The sequence below is a fragment of the Primulina huaijiensis genome, chromosome 15 (assembly GCF_012295235.1).
Source record: "Primulina huaijiensis isolate GDHJ02 chromosome 15, ASM1229523v2, whole genome shotgun sequence".
In the NCBI taxonomy this organism is placed as follows: Eukaryota; Viridiplantae; Streptophyta; class Magnoliopsida; order Lamiales; family Gesneriaceae; genus Primulina; species Primulina huaijiensis.
The window spans coordinates 17,602,817-17,616,590 of record NC_133320.1 but is presented as its reverse complement, the minus strand read 5'-3'; the positions used below and the strand labels follow the sequence as shown (position 1 = coordinate 17,616,590).

At 38.2% G+C, this 13,774-nt stretch overlaps 1 protein-coding gene and 1 long non-coding RNA gene across 6 annotated transcripts; one reads left to right on the top strand and one right to left on the bottom strand.

The window, feature by feature from the left end:
- The first annotated feature begins 190 nt into the window (after positions 1-190).
- Positions 191-1,700, top strand: LOC140958484 (uncharacterized). Its single transcript, XM_073415940.1, has 2 exons — positions 191-379; positions 546-1,700. Exon 2 carries the CDS (start codon positions 547-549, stop codon positions 1,618-1,620), a length of 1,074 nt encoding a protein of 357 aa, XP_073272041.1. The 5' UTR covers positions 191-379; position 546; the 3' UTR covers positions 1,621-1,700.
- Positions 1,701-5,997: 4,297 nt separating this feature from the next.
- Positions 5,998-11,165, bottom strand: LOC140958569 (uncharacterized). 5 transcript variants are annotated; one of them, XR_012171806.1, is made up of 4 exons: positions 10,545-11,165; positions 9,591-10,408; positions 9,427-9,514; positions 5,998-6,128 (listed from the first exon to the last, which is right to left on the bottom strand). It is a non-coding gene; the product is annotated as an uncharacterized lncRNA (long non-coding RNA). The 5 variants fall into 5 exon arrangements; XR_012171809.1 differs by lacking the exon at positions 9,591-10,408 and having other exon boundaries at positions 10,545-11,159; XR_012171805.1 differs by lacking the exon at positions 5,998-6,128 and having other exon boundaries at positions 9,269-9,514.
- Positions 11,166-13,774: the final 2,609 nt, after the last annotated feature.

The following is a 13,774-nucleotide window of genomic DNA, read 5'->3' as shown; positions in this document are numbered from 1 at the left end:
GAGACGGAGGGCGTAGATCAGTGAGCTATCTTGGGGCAGCAGTAGCATACCCGAGGACCTCATGTTTTAGTTTATGCATTTTTATTATGTTTAAACTCAGTTTAATATTATGTTTAAACTCAGTTTTAATATGTTGGATTATTTTTAAGTTGGTATTTGAAACAATATTTCCTTCCGCTGTTATTTTAAAGTTAAAATTATTTACATGTTTATTTTGAAGCAAGTTATTTATTTATTTAGAAAAATTTTAATAATTCCGCAAAAAAAAAAATATGAATACGAAATACGGGCCTTTACAGTTGGTATCAGAGCCTATGTTCTTGTAAAGGGTTGTACTACTACTGACCACGAGAAGCTCATGAAGTCACGTCTTCGGTCTGTAAGTTTAAATTTATGCATTTTATTTAAATCATCAATTATTTTAACAGCATGTTTTCATGAAATGTTTTTACGTTCAGATTTATAATTATTTCAGTATTTATTTAAATTTAAGATAAATTATGGAATTATGCATGTTAGTTACGTATGGGCTATATATGGAACAGTATGCCTCCTAGACGCCAGGTTGGACGCCCGAGAGGTGGTGGTGTTCACCGTCATGAATACGGTGAGGGTCAGAGGCAAGAGAGGCAGGGACCTCCACCCCCTCCACCAGACATGAATGCCCAGATGTTAGCTGGGATGACTCAGTTCTTCGCGCAGTTTGCGGGGAACAACGCTGTGGCAGCCAGACAGACGGGGCCTGAAGCTGTCTGTGAGCGGTTCATGAAGATGAGGCCGAAAGAGTTCTCGGGGACGACAGATCCTTTGGTTGCAGAGGGCTGGATTAAATCCCTTGAGGTTATTTTCGAGTTCATGGGGCTTGAAGATGGAGATAGGGTTCGTTGTGCGACTTATCTGTTTGGAGGAGACGCTCGTCTGTGGTGGGAAGGAGCAACTGTAGCTTTGGATTTGACTACTTTGAGCTGGACGCGCTTCACCGAGGTATTCTACTCTAAATATTTTACTGACGAGGTGCGTTCCAGGTTGACCAGGGAGTTTATGACCCTGAGGCAAGGAGACACGACTGTTACGGAGTTTATCCGTAAATTTGAGAGGGGTTGTCACTTTGTACCCCTAATTGCAAATGACGCTGGTGCAAAATTGAGGCATTTTATGGATGGTCTGCGGCCGATCTTGCGCCGTGATGTTAGGGTGGCTGGCCCTACTACCTATGATGTTGCTGTTTCCAGGGCTCTAGCGGCAGAGCAAGATCAGAACGATATTGAGCGCGATCGCCAGGGTAAACGACCATTTCAGGCACCACATCGCCCTCCCCAGCAGCAGCATCAGAATAAGAGACCTTTCCACGGTCCACACAGGAACAGAGGGCAGCAGCAGCAGCAACAGGGGCGGGCAGTCCCGAGAACAGTGGAGTATCCAGTCTGTGCCAAGTGCTCACGTCGTCATGCTGGGACTTGTATGTATGGTTCGGGAAAGTGTTACAAATGTGGTAGTACTGACCACATATTGAAGAATTGTCCTCAGAAGAATCTGCCTACCCAAGGCAGAGTTTTTGCTCTCCATGCTGCGGAGACTAACCCAGAGACGATGCTCATGACAGGTATCCTAAATCTTTAAGTTGTATTTGAAGTTTAATGTTTTGGGTTACGATTTTTAACTTAGAATTTATGATAGGATTGCATGTTCTAATCAGTGTTATTCACGGGACTTTAGGTTAGGAGGACTTTGACCTTTGCATGTCTATAAGCATAGTTCTTGTAAAACTATTGGGTTTAGCATGATATTCCAATCTTTCAGGGAGAATCTTTATAGCCGGTTCAGCTACGAAAGCCTTGATAGATTCAGGGGCTACTCATTCATTCATTTCAGAAACCTTTGCAAATTCTCTCAAGATCAAGACAATTGGGCTAGACATAGCGTATTCAGTAGCATTGCCTTCTGGAGAGGAGATGACAGCTACTAATGTGATTCGAGATATAGACCTCGAACTTCATGGTAATCTCGTTTATGCGGATCTTATCGTGCTACCAATGCCCGAGTTTGATGTTATTCTGGGTATGGACTGGCTTTTGAGGAACAGAGTTTTGATTGACTTCCAGCGGAGATCTGTTCTAGTTCGACCGCCTGGGATGGAACAATTCTTATTCGAGCCAGACAGGTATTTTAATTTACCGCGTATGATATCTTGTGTCCAGGCTAGGAAGCTCATTCATAGAGGGTGCCGAGCATTTTTAGCTACTCTTGTATCTATTCCTGAGACGCCCAATCAGACAGCATCCGATGTTCCTATTGTCAAAGACTTTTTAGATGTTTTTCCTGATGACGTCACTGGTTTACCACCTGTGCGAGAGGTGGAATTCTCTATTGAGCTTATGCCAGGTACCGCGCCGATCTCAAAGGCACCGTACCGATTAGCACCGACAGAGATGGCAGAACTCAAGAAGCAGATTCAGGAACTTCTTGACAAGGAGTTCATTCGCCCGAGTTTTTCTCCATGGGGCGCGCCAGTCTTATTTGTGAAGAAAAAGGATGGGTCGATGAGGCTTTGCATTGATTATCGGGAGTTGAACAAAGTTACAGTGAAGAACAAATACCCACTTCCGAGGATTGAAGATTTATTTGACCAGTTGCAGGGAGCTTCAGTATTCTCCAAGATTGATCTGCGTTCTGGTTATCATCAGCTGAGAGTGAAAGACGCCGATGTTCTCAAGACTGCTTTTAGGACTCGTTATGGCCACTTCGAGTTCCTTGTGATGCCGTTCGGTTTGACGAATGCGCCAGCGATCTTCATGGATCTCATGAATCGTGTATTTCAGCCGTATCTTGATCAGTTCGTGATAGTATTTATAGACGATATTCTCGTTTACTCAAAGAATCAAGAGGATCACAACAGACATTTGACCACAGTATTGCAGACCTTGCAAAAGCACAAGCTATTCGCGAAGTTCAGCAAGTGCGAGTTCTGGTTAGAGAAAGTGGCGTTCTTAGGCCACGTCGTTTCTAACAATGGTATTGAGGTAGACCCCGCAAAAGTTGCAGCAGTCAGAGATTGGGTTGTGCCGCAAAATGCATCAGAGATCCGTAGCTTCCTTGGGCTAGCAGGATACTATCGGAAGTTTATTCGGGGATTCTCCTCCATCGCAGTTCCACTCACGTCATTGACGAAGAAGAATGTTAAGTATGTGTGGAGCGAGGAATGTCAGAAGAGCTTCGATACATTGAAGCAAGCTCTTATTTCAGCACCAGTGTTGGCCATGCCTTCAGGACCCGGAGATTTTGTTCTGTATACCGATGCTTCGAAACTCGGGTTAGGCGCAGTGTTGATGCAACATGGGAAGGTGATAGCATATGCTTCTCGTCAGTTGAAGATACATGAGAAGAATTATCCTACCCATGATCTAGAGTTGGCAGCCGTAGTATTTGCATTGAAGATTTGGAGACATTATTTGTACGGGGAGAAGTGCCAGATCTTTACCGACCACAAGAGTCTCAAATACTTCTTTACACAGAAAGAGTTGAATATGCGGCAGAGGCGTTGGTTAGAGCTAGTGAAGGACTATGACTGTGACATTAGCTATCATCCTGGCAAAGCAAACGTAGTTGCAGACGCGTTGAGCAGGAAAGTCGCAGGGATGGCTCATTTAGAGGTTTCAAGACCTCTTCAGTTTGAGATGCAGAGGTTTGATCTGGAGACATATCCTCAAGGTAGAGTTCCTCGTCTATCTACTTTGACGATCCAGTCTTCTCTTCTAGACCGTATTCGCAGTGGACAGCTAGCAGATGAGCAGTTGGCTAAGTGGAGACAGAGAGATGAAGCCAATGGCGGTATCTTGTACACAGTTAGAGACGGTATTGTCAGATATCGAGACAGAATGTGGGTTCCGAGCAGCGATTCTATTCGAGCAGATATTTTAGCTGAGGCCCATATGTCGCCGTACTCTATTCATCCAGGGAGTACGAAGATGTACAAAGATCTGCAGTTATTATATTGGTGGCCAGGAATGAAGAGGGATATCAGACGATTTGTATCCGAGTGTCTGACGTGTCAGCTAGTGAAAGCGGAACACCAGAGACCAGCAGGTTTGCTCAAGTCTCTTCCTATTCCCGAGTGGAAGTGGGAGAATGTTACTATGGACTTCGTTGTCGGTCTGCCGAAGTCAGTCAGAGGGTCAAATGCTATATGGGTGATTGTTGATCGTCTTACGAAATCAGCTCATTTCTTGCCTATTAAGACGACTTTCTCCATGATCCAGTATGCAGAGTTATATATTCGGGAGATCGTTAGACTTCATGGTATTCCCATTTCTATCGTGTCTGATCGAGATCCTAGATTCACTTCATCATTTTGGAAGAGTCTACATTCAACTATGGGTACGAAGTTGTTGTTTAGCACGGCTTTTCACCCCCAGACAGATGGTCAGTCCGAGAGAGTTATTCAGATTTTGGAGGATCTTCTTCGTGCATGTGTCCTTGATTTCTCCGGGAGTTGGGAATCAAAACTACCGTTGGTGGAGTTTACCTATAACAACAGTTTTCAGTCGTCTATAGGTATGGCTCCATATGAAGCACTGTACGGTCGTAAGTGTAGATCTCCTATTCATTGGGATGAAGTAGGGGAGAGATCAGAGTTGGGTCCGGAGATTGTGCAGCAGGCTGCTGATACAGTAGTCAAGATCCGTGACAGGATGAGGACTGCTCAGAGTAGACAAAAGAGTTATGCGGATCAGAGAAGAAGAGATCTAGAGTTTGCTGTTGGTGACCATGTTTTCGTGAAGATAGCACCGATGAAAGGTGTCATGCGGTTCGGGAAGAAAGGAAAGCTCAGTCCGAGATTCATTGGACCATTTGAGATCCTCGACAGGGTTGGGACGTTAGCTTATCGTGTTGCTCTTCCGCCGAATCTGGCCGGAGTACACAACGTGTTTCACGTTTCCATGCTGAGGAAGTATATGGCGAATCCATCGCATGTCCTGAACTTTGAACCGTTGCAGCTCACTCCGAACTTGTCTTATGAGGAAAGACCAGTGCAAATTTTAGACAGTCAGGAGAAAAAGCTTCGGAACAAAATGGTCAAGCTAGTGAAAGTCAAATGGCTCAATCATTCAGAGGAGGAAGCTACGTGGGAATCTGAGCCAGAGATGAGGAGTCGTTATCCCGAGTTATTCGGTAAGTTTTAATTTCGGGGACGAAATTTCTTTAAGGGGGGTAGAGTTGTAGAACCCGAAAATTTGATTACGCATAAGCCATGCATAATTGCTACTATTTAAAATAAAAAAATGAATATTTTATATATATGAAGTGTTTGGTTTATTTTAATAATTTTAAGTCATGATTATTTATTTTAAAAGTAGATGTTTAGTTTTATCTTTTCAGGATAAATACGCGAGGTCGGAACGGAGTTTGGAGATTAGAGATAAGATCAATAATAAGAAAAATAATCCTAAATTTAATTTAAGTCAAAGAATGATTTAATTTAAAGAAAAAGAATGTCTTTGGGATTTAATAAATTAATTAGAGCTAAGTTGGTAAATAAGTTCTTTAGGTTAATATTTAATTAAAGCTTAAATTAAAATATGTAAACATATAGGGATGAATTAATCTAGGTATAATATATTCAAGAAATTAAACATAACCTTTAAACATTTAAATTTGAAGTCATGTATGCCATGCAATATTCTAAGCAAGATTCTAAACTAAATTAAATTATTTATGCATTTAAATATATACAATGAAGGTTTAAAATCCTAAACAATTAAAATGCAAGGTTTAAATAAAAATATACAATACAAATTAGTACTAATGTCCAACATTTAAAATAATTCAAATGGTTAATAACACCCTATTCAAGCCATCTCTAATTTTTATTTTATGGTGTAATCATTTCCCCATTTTAATGCACTAATTATAATCAAATACAAGAATACACCTTATTGCTTCCTCAAGTTATTCTACTAGAAAGTAACGTGAATAGGCAGGAAAAAAAAAATTAAGAACAAGAATCGGCTAGCAAGAGGAAGAAGAAACAATGCAAACCCATTCAAATTCTCACTTGTAACTCTCAACTAAATGCACTTCAAGACTCCTTTATCACCCCTTGTAACCTTCATCCTCATTACCTAGCAGCTCTTCATCCATAATTTCGAAATATATCAGAAGAGAACAGCAGCTGTAATCGTGAAAATCAGCAGAAAACAAGAAAGAAATTTCCATTCCGACTCCGTTGCGTCGTATTCGTTGTATTGAACTGTTTTTGTCAAAACAAATTCCAGGCATGTATATATTATTCCTTTGCTCTACAATCAAGTTATATTAGCTATTTTAAATCAGTATATGTTCATATATCAAGTGACACAACGCAATTTGACAGCAAAGAGCTTGAAAGAAATCTGTACAGCTTTTCGTTTTTTTTTTTATGGTGCTTCACGGCTGCTGTATTTTGTGGGTTTCAGGAGTTGCTTCGGTTCCAGGCTCTCAAAGCTGATTATAGGCATGATTTAGAGTATGTTAGGGTGTTGTTGGGTCAGTTGGTTCAGTCCATACACTCAAGAATTAAGCAATGACAGCAAACTTTACATAAGCTGCAGAATTGAGTCACGATTTTCGTTCTTGGTTGTTTGGGATGAGAGTTCGAACCATGGCTGTCCTAGGACCGTAGCCATGGTTAGAACCCTTCCTTATCATGTCTAGGATGTGATCAAGTCAAATTTTTAAATGATCGGTTCATGGTTCATCAGATTTTACAGCAACATATCAAGATTCCTCTGTTTTTAAAATTTTGATCTTTGTATGAGTGAGTTCGGTTTTGAGGTGCTTGGGTGGGCTGTGGCTGAATTCTAACCCATAGCCATGGTTCATACAACACTCCCTCATGTCTCGATCGTGCCATGGTTGATCATATAGCCACCGGAACGAAACAAGACAACAAATTAATTCGATTACTATAGCACAGAATTTCTGGGTACTCTCGGTTTGAGCTGTTCATTGTCTTAGGTGATGGCTTGGTTTGTGGTTGGATTTTAGCCTTTAGCCATGGTCCAAGCCATACCTTAGGATGTTAGTAAGAGTCCTTGGGCGGTGGTTCAAGCCCATAGTCATTAATTTCAGAATTTTTACTACAAACACACAAGTTGCCCTTGCTGGATTTTTTGACAGCAACTTTCAGCTTCGGTTTTGGAGGTGGTTTGAGTTCTTGGTTGGCTTTTAGCCTATGGCCTTGGACTGGACACTACCTTAATGAGTTAGGAAAGTCATGTTTTTGGCCGTTTGTGATTTTGTCGAGTCTAGAGGTCGTACAAGAATTTATGGTGAAAGGTGCCAAAATGACTCTCGAAACAGTGTTGTATGTTTTTGGATTCCTTTCACCTATTTTCGTGTTTTGCAATTCTTGTGCATGTTTTTCAGTATGTTAGGGGTATTTTTAATCATGGTTAAACGTCGGTTTAATGTTGGTTCGGGTTGGTACGATACCATGAATAAAAATCAAGTGGTTGTTCCTAATAGTCTCATTTTTGGTTCTATTGTTGAGTTTTGGTTCTATTGTCAAGTTTAAGTCAAGATAATATTATTTGCATGTGTCACATATTAGAGTTAAGTCGCAGCAAGCCTGGGAGCGATCCAACTCATCCGGTAAAAATAAGGTTTTAATTATATTACGTGCATAAAAATATAAAATGTTTATTTTTGAGATATATGCTATATGTCTTGTGGCCACCTTATACTTATGGGTTTGGAAGTCGGTAGGCGCAACCGAGGACCTCTCCACCCGGTGACTTACGACCGGTTTATGATTATGTATGGGTACGGACATCCAGTCCAAGGGCTGTGATTGATCTCTACCGCCCAGTATACTGTGGTTTAGTCTGATCAGGCGCTCACGTTATGTTATGGGCCACTTGCTTAGAAACATTATCTCTACCAGAAAATTATGATATGATATGACAGAGCTCTATTGAGCAAATCTTTTACGTATGGTTTTCAGATATGCACGTAGTTATAATTATTCATGATACGATTTTCACCATACGCTTTACGATACCATATTTTTACGTTGCATGCGATTTTATTGTATATTTACTTGTTATTCACGATATATACATGTTGAGTCTTTAGACTCACTAGACTTGATTGTTGTAGGTACCGATGAGGTCGAGACGGAGGGCGTAGATCAGTGAGCTATCTTGGGGCAGCAGTAGTATACCCGAGGACCTCATGTTTTAGTTTATGCATTTTTATTATGTTTAAACTCAGTTTAATATTATGTTTAAACTCAGTTTTAATATGTTGGATTATTTTTAAGTTGGTATTTGAAACAATATTTCCTTCCGCTGTTATTTTAAAGTTAAAATTATTTACATGTTTATTTTGAAGCAAGTTATTTATTTATTTAGAAAAATTTTAATAATTCCGCAAAAAAAAAAATATGAATACGAAATACGGGCCTTTACATATATAATATCAAAGAAGTGGGTCAATATGAAAGGATTATTTTCTCTACTGCACATGCATGAGATGTAAATGTGATTTGATTTTAAATAAATTTAGTTAAAACTAGTAAGGTTGAGGTTGAGTATAAATTGATTTGATTTTTGATAAAAAGTTAAACCAATCCATGGTTTGCATGAGATTTTGAACTACCAATTTTTTCCCAATTGAAAAGATTTGGTTTTTTTTAAAAGATAAATTAGTCTAAAATTCCCATCTATAGTTTTCGTTTATGAATAAGTCCTCATGTTAGTACTTTTTATTAAGGGTTGAATTTCCTTGATTTTCTTCGCATATTCAATGAAGTAATAGGTAGATGATTGCTGAAGTGAAGTAATATGATATCATTTTACTTCGCATTATAACCGAAGTCGTATCCGAGAAATTAGCGAAGTCTTTGGCTGGTTCAATGAGGGAAAATCAGTCTGGAATTAGACCGATGCCAAAGTAAAACGTCTTTTACTTCATCAATTTTGTAAAGTGCAGAAGTAGTAGCTTATATATAATTTCATAGTTTACATTGATTGACGAAGTAAATAATTTGTATAACTTCACAGGTTTTGTATTTTGGTTAAGTAATTGATGCGAACAACTTCGTTGTTATGGAACTATGATGAAATAAATATATTCCATAACTTCGCCATAATTTTTATTTGTTGAAGCATTTGGTATTTTGTTACTTCACATTTTACATTTACGGACGAAGCAATCGATTTCAAAGACTTCATTTGATTCATAAATTATCCGTCTAAAAATAATGAAAATCGACAAATCCACAAGTATATCTACCAACCCACAAGTATATATCGACAAATCCACAAGTATAACCCAAAAATGTATCCACAAGTATAACCCAAAAATATATCCACAAAACCAAAAATGTATATATATCATAAAGTATATCTTAAAATGCACAAGCACACGATCCATTTAAGCACCTACATAAGAGTAGACGAATTCGTTCCATTCACTTTCTGACTTCATCATATTGAGATTGGTTGTAATATTGGTTCTTGATTGATCCTGCAAACTGAAATATAAAAAATAAAATATGCATTAGATTAATAACATCATTCATAAAAAAATGACAATATCCACAAACCCACAAGAATTTATTGTTTCTTCTCCGGTCCAGAGGGTACCTAGCAGAAATCTTCGGGTTTGAATTTAAGCTATATATAGTTGATAAGATTCAAAGTAAAATATAATGACAATAAAATCAAACTTTAAGTAGTGTACAAATGAAAAAACTTTTAGGACATTGGGGATTTAAATGTTCTACATATATGGTTATGCCATATTTAGAGGACAGTGTCGTTTTCATGTGAACATTCTTACAAGGAGAAGTCAAAAAGTGAGAGAGGGGACGACTACAGCTAAAGCATTTGAAGATTTAGAACCAAACATGCCTATTCTTGTAGGATGTGAAATATGACAAAATTATTCAATATGAATCTGTGACAAACAATAAATTTATGAATTCTACATGAAAAAGATATTTCTCATGGCTATATCACCTGATCCTCCGAGTAAAGGCAGATTAATTCAATGTCGATCCTTCGCCATCTCCTTTACATTGTTCAAACTACAAATATTATTCACAATAATCCTACATCCATCGCAACATCGATAATTTCCAATATTTCGCAATAAACTAGTTCACCAATATGTATATTGTCTTTAATAATATTTCATTTCACAATTTAAATCCCAAATTCGAATAAAATATCGAATTATTCAACAATTCATTTAAAATTCCAACTTTCAACCAACGTGATTCTATTCGCTAAATATTGTCCAAATCAATTCCAATAATTTCAAACATCAACTAAATAACCATAAATCTCAAAATAATCATACAATTAATTCGATACTAATGTACAAACTCTACGAATTATATCCTAAAGCTTTCCAACAATCGAACCTACAATATAAACCAAATATATACGTCAATATCATGCATTTTAATCGATGAAAATGAACTAAATCGAAGGGGACAAAATCTCGATTTTGGACAGCTTGCTACTCGAGTGATAGGCTGGAATTTGAGCTTCATATACCTCAAAAGTAAAAACTAGAACCGATCTAGTAGCGGACAACAGTGGAGGATGGTGGTCGCACTCATTAGAACTCGCTGGGAGAACCCAAACGAGGCTGCACAGTGAAGAAAAAGAGCTTGAATTCTCAGGTACACTAGCTGGAACAACAGGGAATTTGGGGCTTTGATTACCGACTCAAAACACCACAAATCAAACAAAGAAACGAAGCTAAAACTCACCTAAATTGGACCAAGAAATCTCACAAGCATCTCGCTGAATTTAAGCTGGAAAACAGGAGAACCGAAATGGATTTAATACCCAACATCAGGCTGGCAAAACAAGAAGGAAACAAGGCCAATATCTCACCAAAGTTCGATCTCGAGTCCGCGAACGGAATGCAACTGAAATAGGGCTCTCCTTCACCCTGTTCTTCCGATCCGTGGCATAGAAGATAGTGAAAGGTCAGGGAAAAAAGGTAGCTGGCTGCTGCGCTCTTAACTTCGGCAGCTGGGTTTCGACGCGCGGCGGAAGAAGCTGGAAAGAAGGAGATGCTCGATGGAAGGCAGGAGAGAAATTTGAGATGGTTACGGGATGAGTTTTTGTGGAAATGGGTTGGGCTTTTTCTTTTTTCCTTTTTAACTACAAATTTTTTTTAAAAAAAAATTCAAAGTTGTCTTTTATTGTATAAAACAATAAGAAAAGATAACGGTTGTAAACTGTTGTCGTAGTTCTAAAAAAATCCGTTCAAAGATAAGTTCGACTTTTACAAAGTAATTAAGATAAATTAAAATTTAAGTATGGTTCATTTTTTTACTTCACTAAATATAAATTTTAATTTTTTTTTAACTTTTTACTTCATCAAAACTATTCTGTCGAAGTAAAATGTTACAAAAAATTAGAAGTGAAGCCCGTGTTTTTTAAATTTTGAAGTAAAAAATAATGTTTTACTTTGTCGGTGTTATTATCGAAGTTGATTGGTATATACTACTTCACAATTAATAACCGCCGGAGTAACCAGTGAAAAAGTAAAAACCAAAAATTATACTAGTGCTCTGGTGTAAAAAAATTTTATTTCTAGCTCTCCAATGCAATTAAATGATATATTTTAAGCTTTCAAGGTTAAAAATTAACCATTTACATTAATCAAGTGTGTAACCATCATCTTTTTCCCTTCACCATTCTGACTTCGATATTCGATTAATCCTAAGCTTCGACTAGTTGCTAAGAGCCATGCCCCTCTAGGAACCCAAAGCCGAAACCCTAGTCCATGCAAATCAAATTTTCGTTCATCAAGGTGCCATATGTTGGAAACTTAATTTCGGTTGTTTGACAAACTAAGTGTTTAATTGGACTAAAATGATCAAGTAACTGAACTACATAAATCAACTGACAGTTGCCTAACTAAAGAATAATGCGCAGTTTATCGAAGGCAACTGAAACCAGCTGAACTGAACTCACGAAGTCAACTGACTGATCAGTTGGAAACTGATCAGTTGATATATTCAGTTATGAGCTTACCAGCGATTGCTTATCAGCTGATCATTCAGCTGTACACGTTATCAGTTGGAGAAAAGGACACCCAACCGACAACAGTACAAGGCAGACTGTACCTCGTAGTGGAACGCCGCATTTTAGAGATTACAGTGTACGAATGTCAGAGGAATTTTGACGTGGCAATCAACGGATATAAAGATTCAAATTATATTTAATGTTACCGTTGAAGAGAAGCCTATAAATAGGTGATAAGAGCAGTTGAGAACAACACACCTAATCAATCTATCTAGCTTGTTGTTACCCTGCTGAATTTATCGCTCTTATTAAAGAATCAAAAAGCTCATACTTATCAGATTTATTTGTAGAATTTGAGGCTACCTTTCGAGCTTATAAGCACAAACTATTTTGTTGTTTATTTGATCTTTAACTAGGTCAGTTGTGCTAAGAACAGTCGAAGAACTGTGAGATATTTTGTAAATTAAGAGTTTCAGTTTTGACAGTGTTAAGTCAAAACTGAAGTGGGTCTGTACAAGTTTTGTATCGATCAAAGTCTTTTAGTGCATATCCAATCCTTGTGATAGAAGGGGTGACGTAGGAGCATTTGAAGTCTCCGAACATCCATAAATCTTTGTGTGTTCTTTCTTCAGTTATTTATTCTATCTTTTAGTCAGTTTATTTCCGCAACTGTTATCAGTTAAACTGATTGTAATTGACCGACGAGATTCCTAGTTTCAGTCTGTCACAAAACTGACACTTCATTCGAAAAGATAATAAAATCGTGAGTGTTTATTCAACCCCTCTTCTAAACACTTCTCAACCGATCAACCGATCTTAACAAGTGGTATCAGAGCAGTTGAATCTTGTCTCAGAATATTCCTATTCACAAAACTGATCAACATGTCTTCATTCAATAAAATACCAATGTTTTCCAGAGAAGACTTTGACGACTGGAAAATCAGAATGCATGCTCATTTAGCTGCACAAGATGACGACATGTGATATGTCATCACTGAAGGTCCCATGAAGATCCTAAAAGCAAATACAGCAGTTGCCATTACTGATGGGGCACCTCATCGCATATAAAAGCCCAGAGAGAAAAACTGAGGATAAGAGGAAAGCTAACCTAGACAATATGACAAAGGATATCTTATACAAAACGCTGGATAAAGTCACTTTCAGCAAAATCAAAATGTGCAAAACTGCCAAAAAGATATGGAAAAAACTGATCCAGCTCTGTGAAGGAAACGAGCAAACAAAAGAGAACAAGCTATCAGTTGCTGTTCAGGAATTTGACAACATTAAGATGAAGGCTGGAGAATCCATGCACGAATACGATGAGAGGATCAGTGGTATTATCAATGAGCTGAATGCACTTGAAAAGGTATATTCAAACAAAGATGTGGCACTGAAGGTGGTCAGAGGTCTTCCCAAGGAATGAGATGTCAAGACCATGGCAATGAGAGAGTCAAAGGATCTTAACAAGATCGAACTTCATGACTTGTTTGCTGATCTAAAGGCTTACGAGTTTGAACTACAAACCAGAGAAGGAGAACCTTCAACACCAGCTGCCACAACTGCTTTAACTGCTGTCAGACTGGAACCAACTGGTTCAGTTGACAAATCTGCTGATCAACTGAGCAATGATGCTATGTCATTGTTTATCAAGAAATTTGGAAGGTTTATGAGGAAGAATCAAGGAAACTTCCAGAAGCAATATCAGATAAATCAGTCCAAATAAGAATCCTATGCTTGCTATA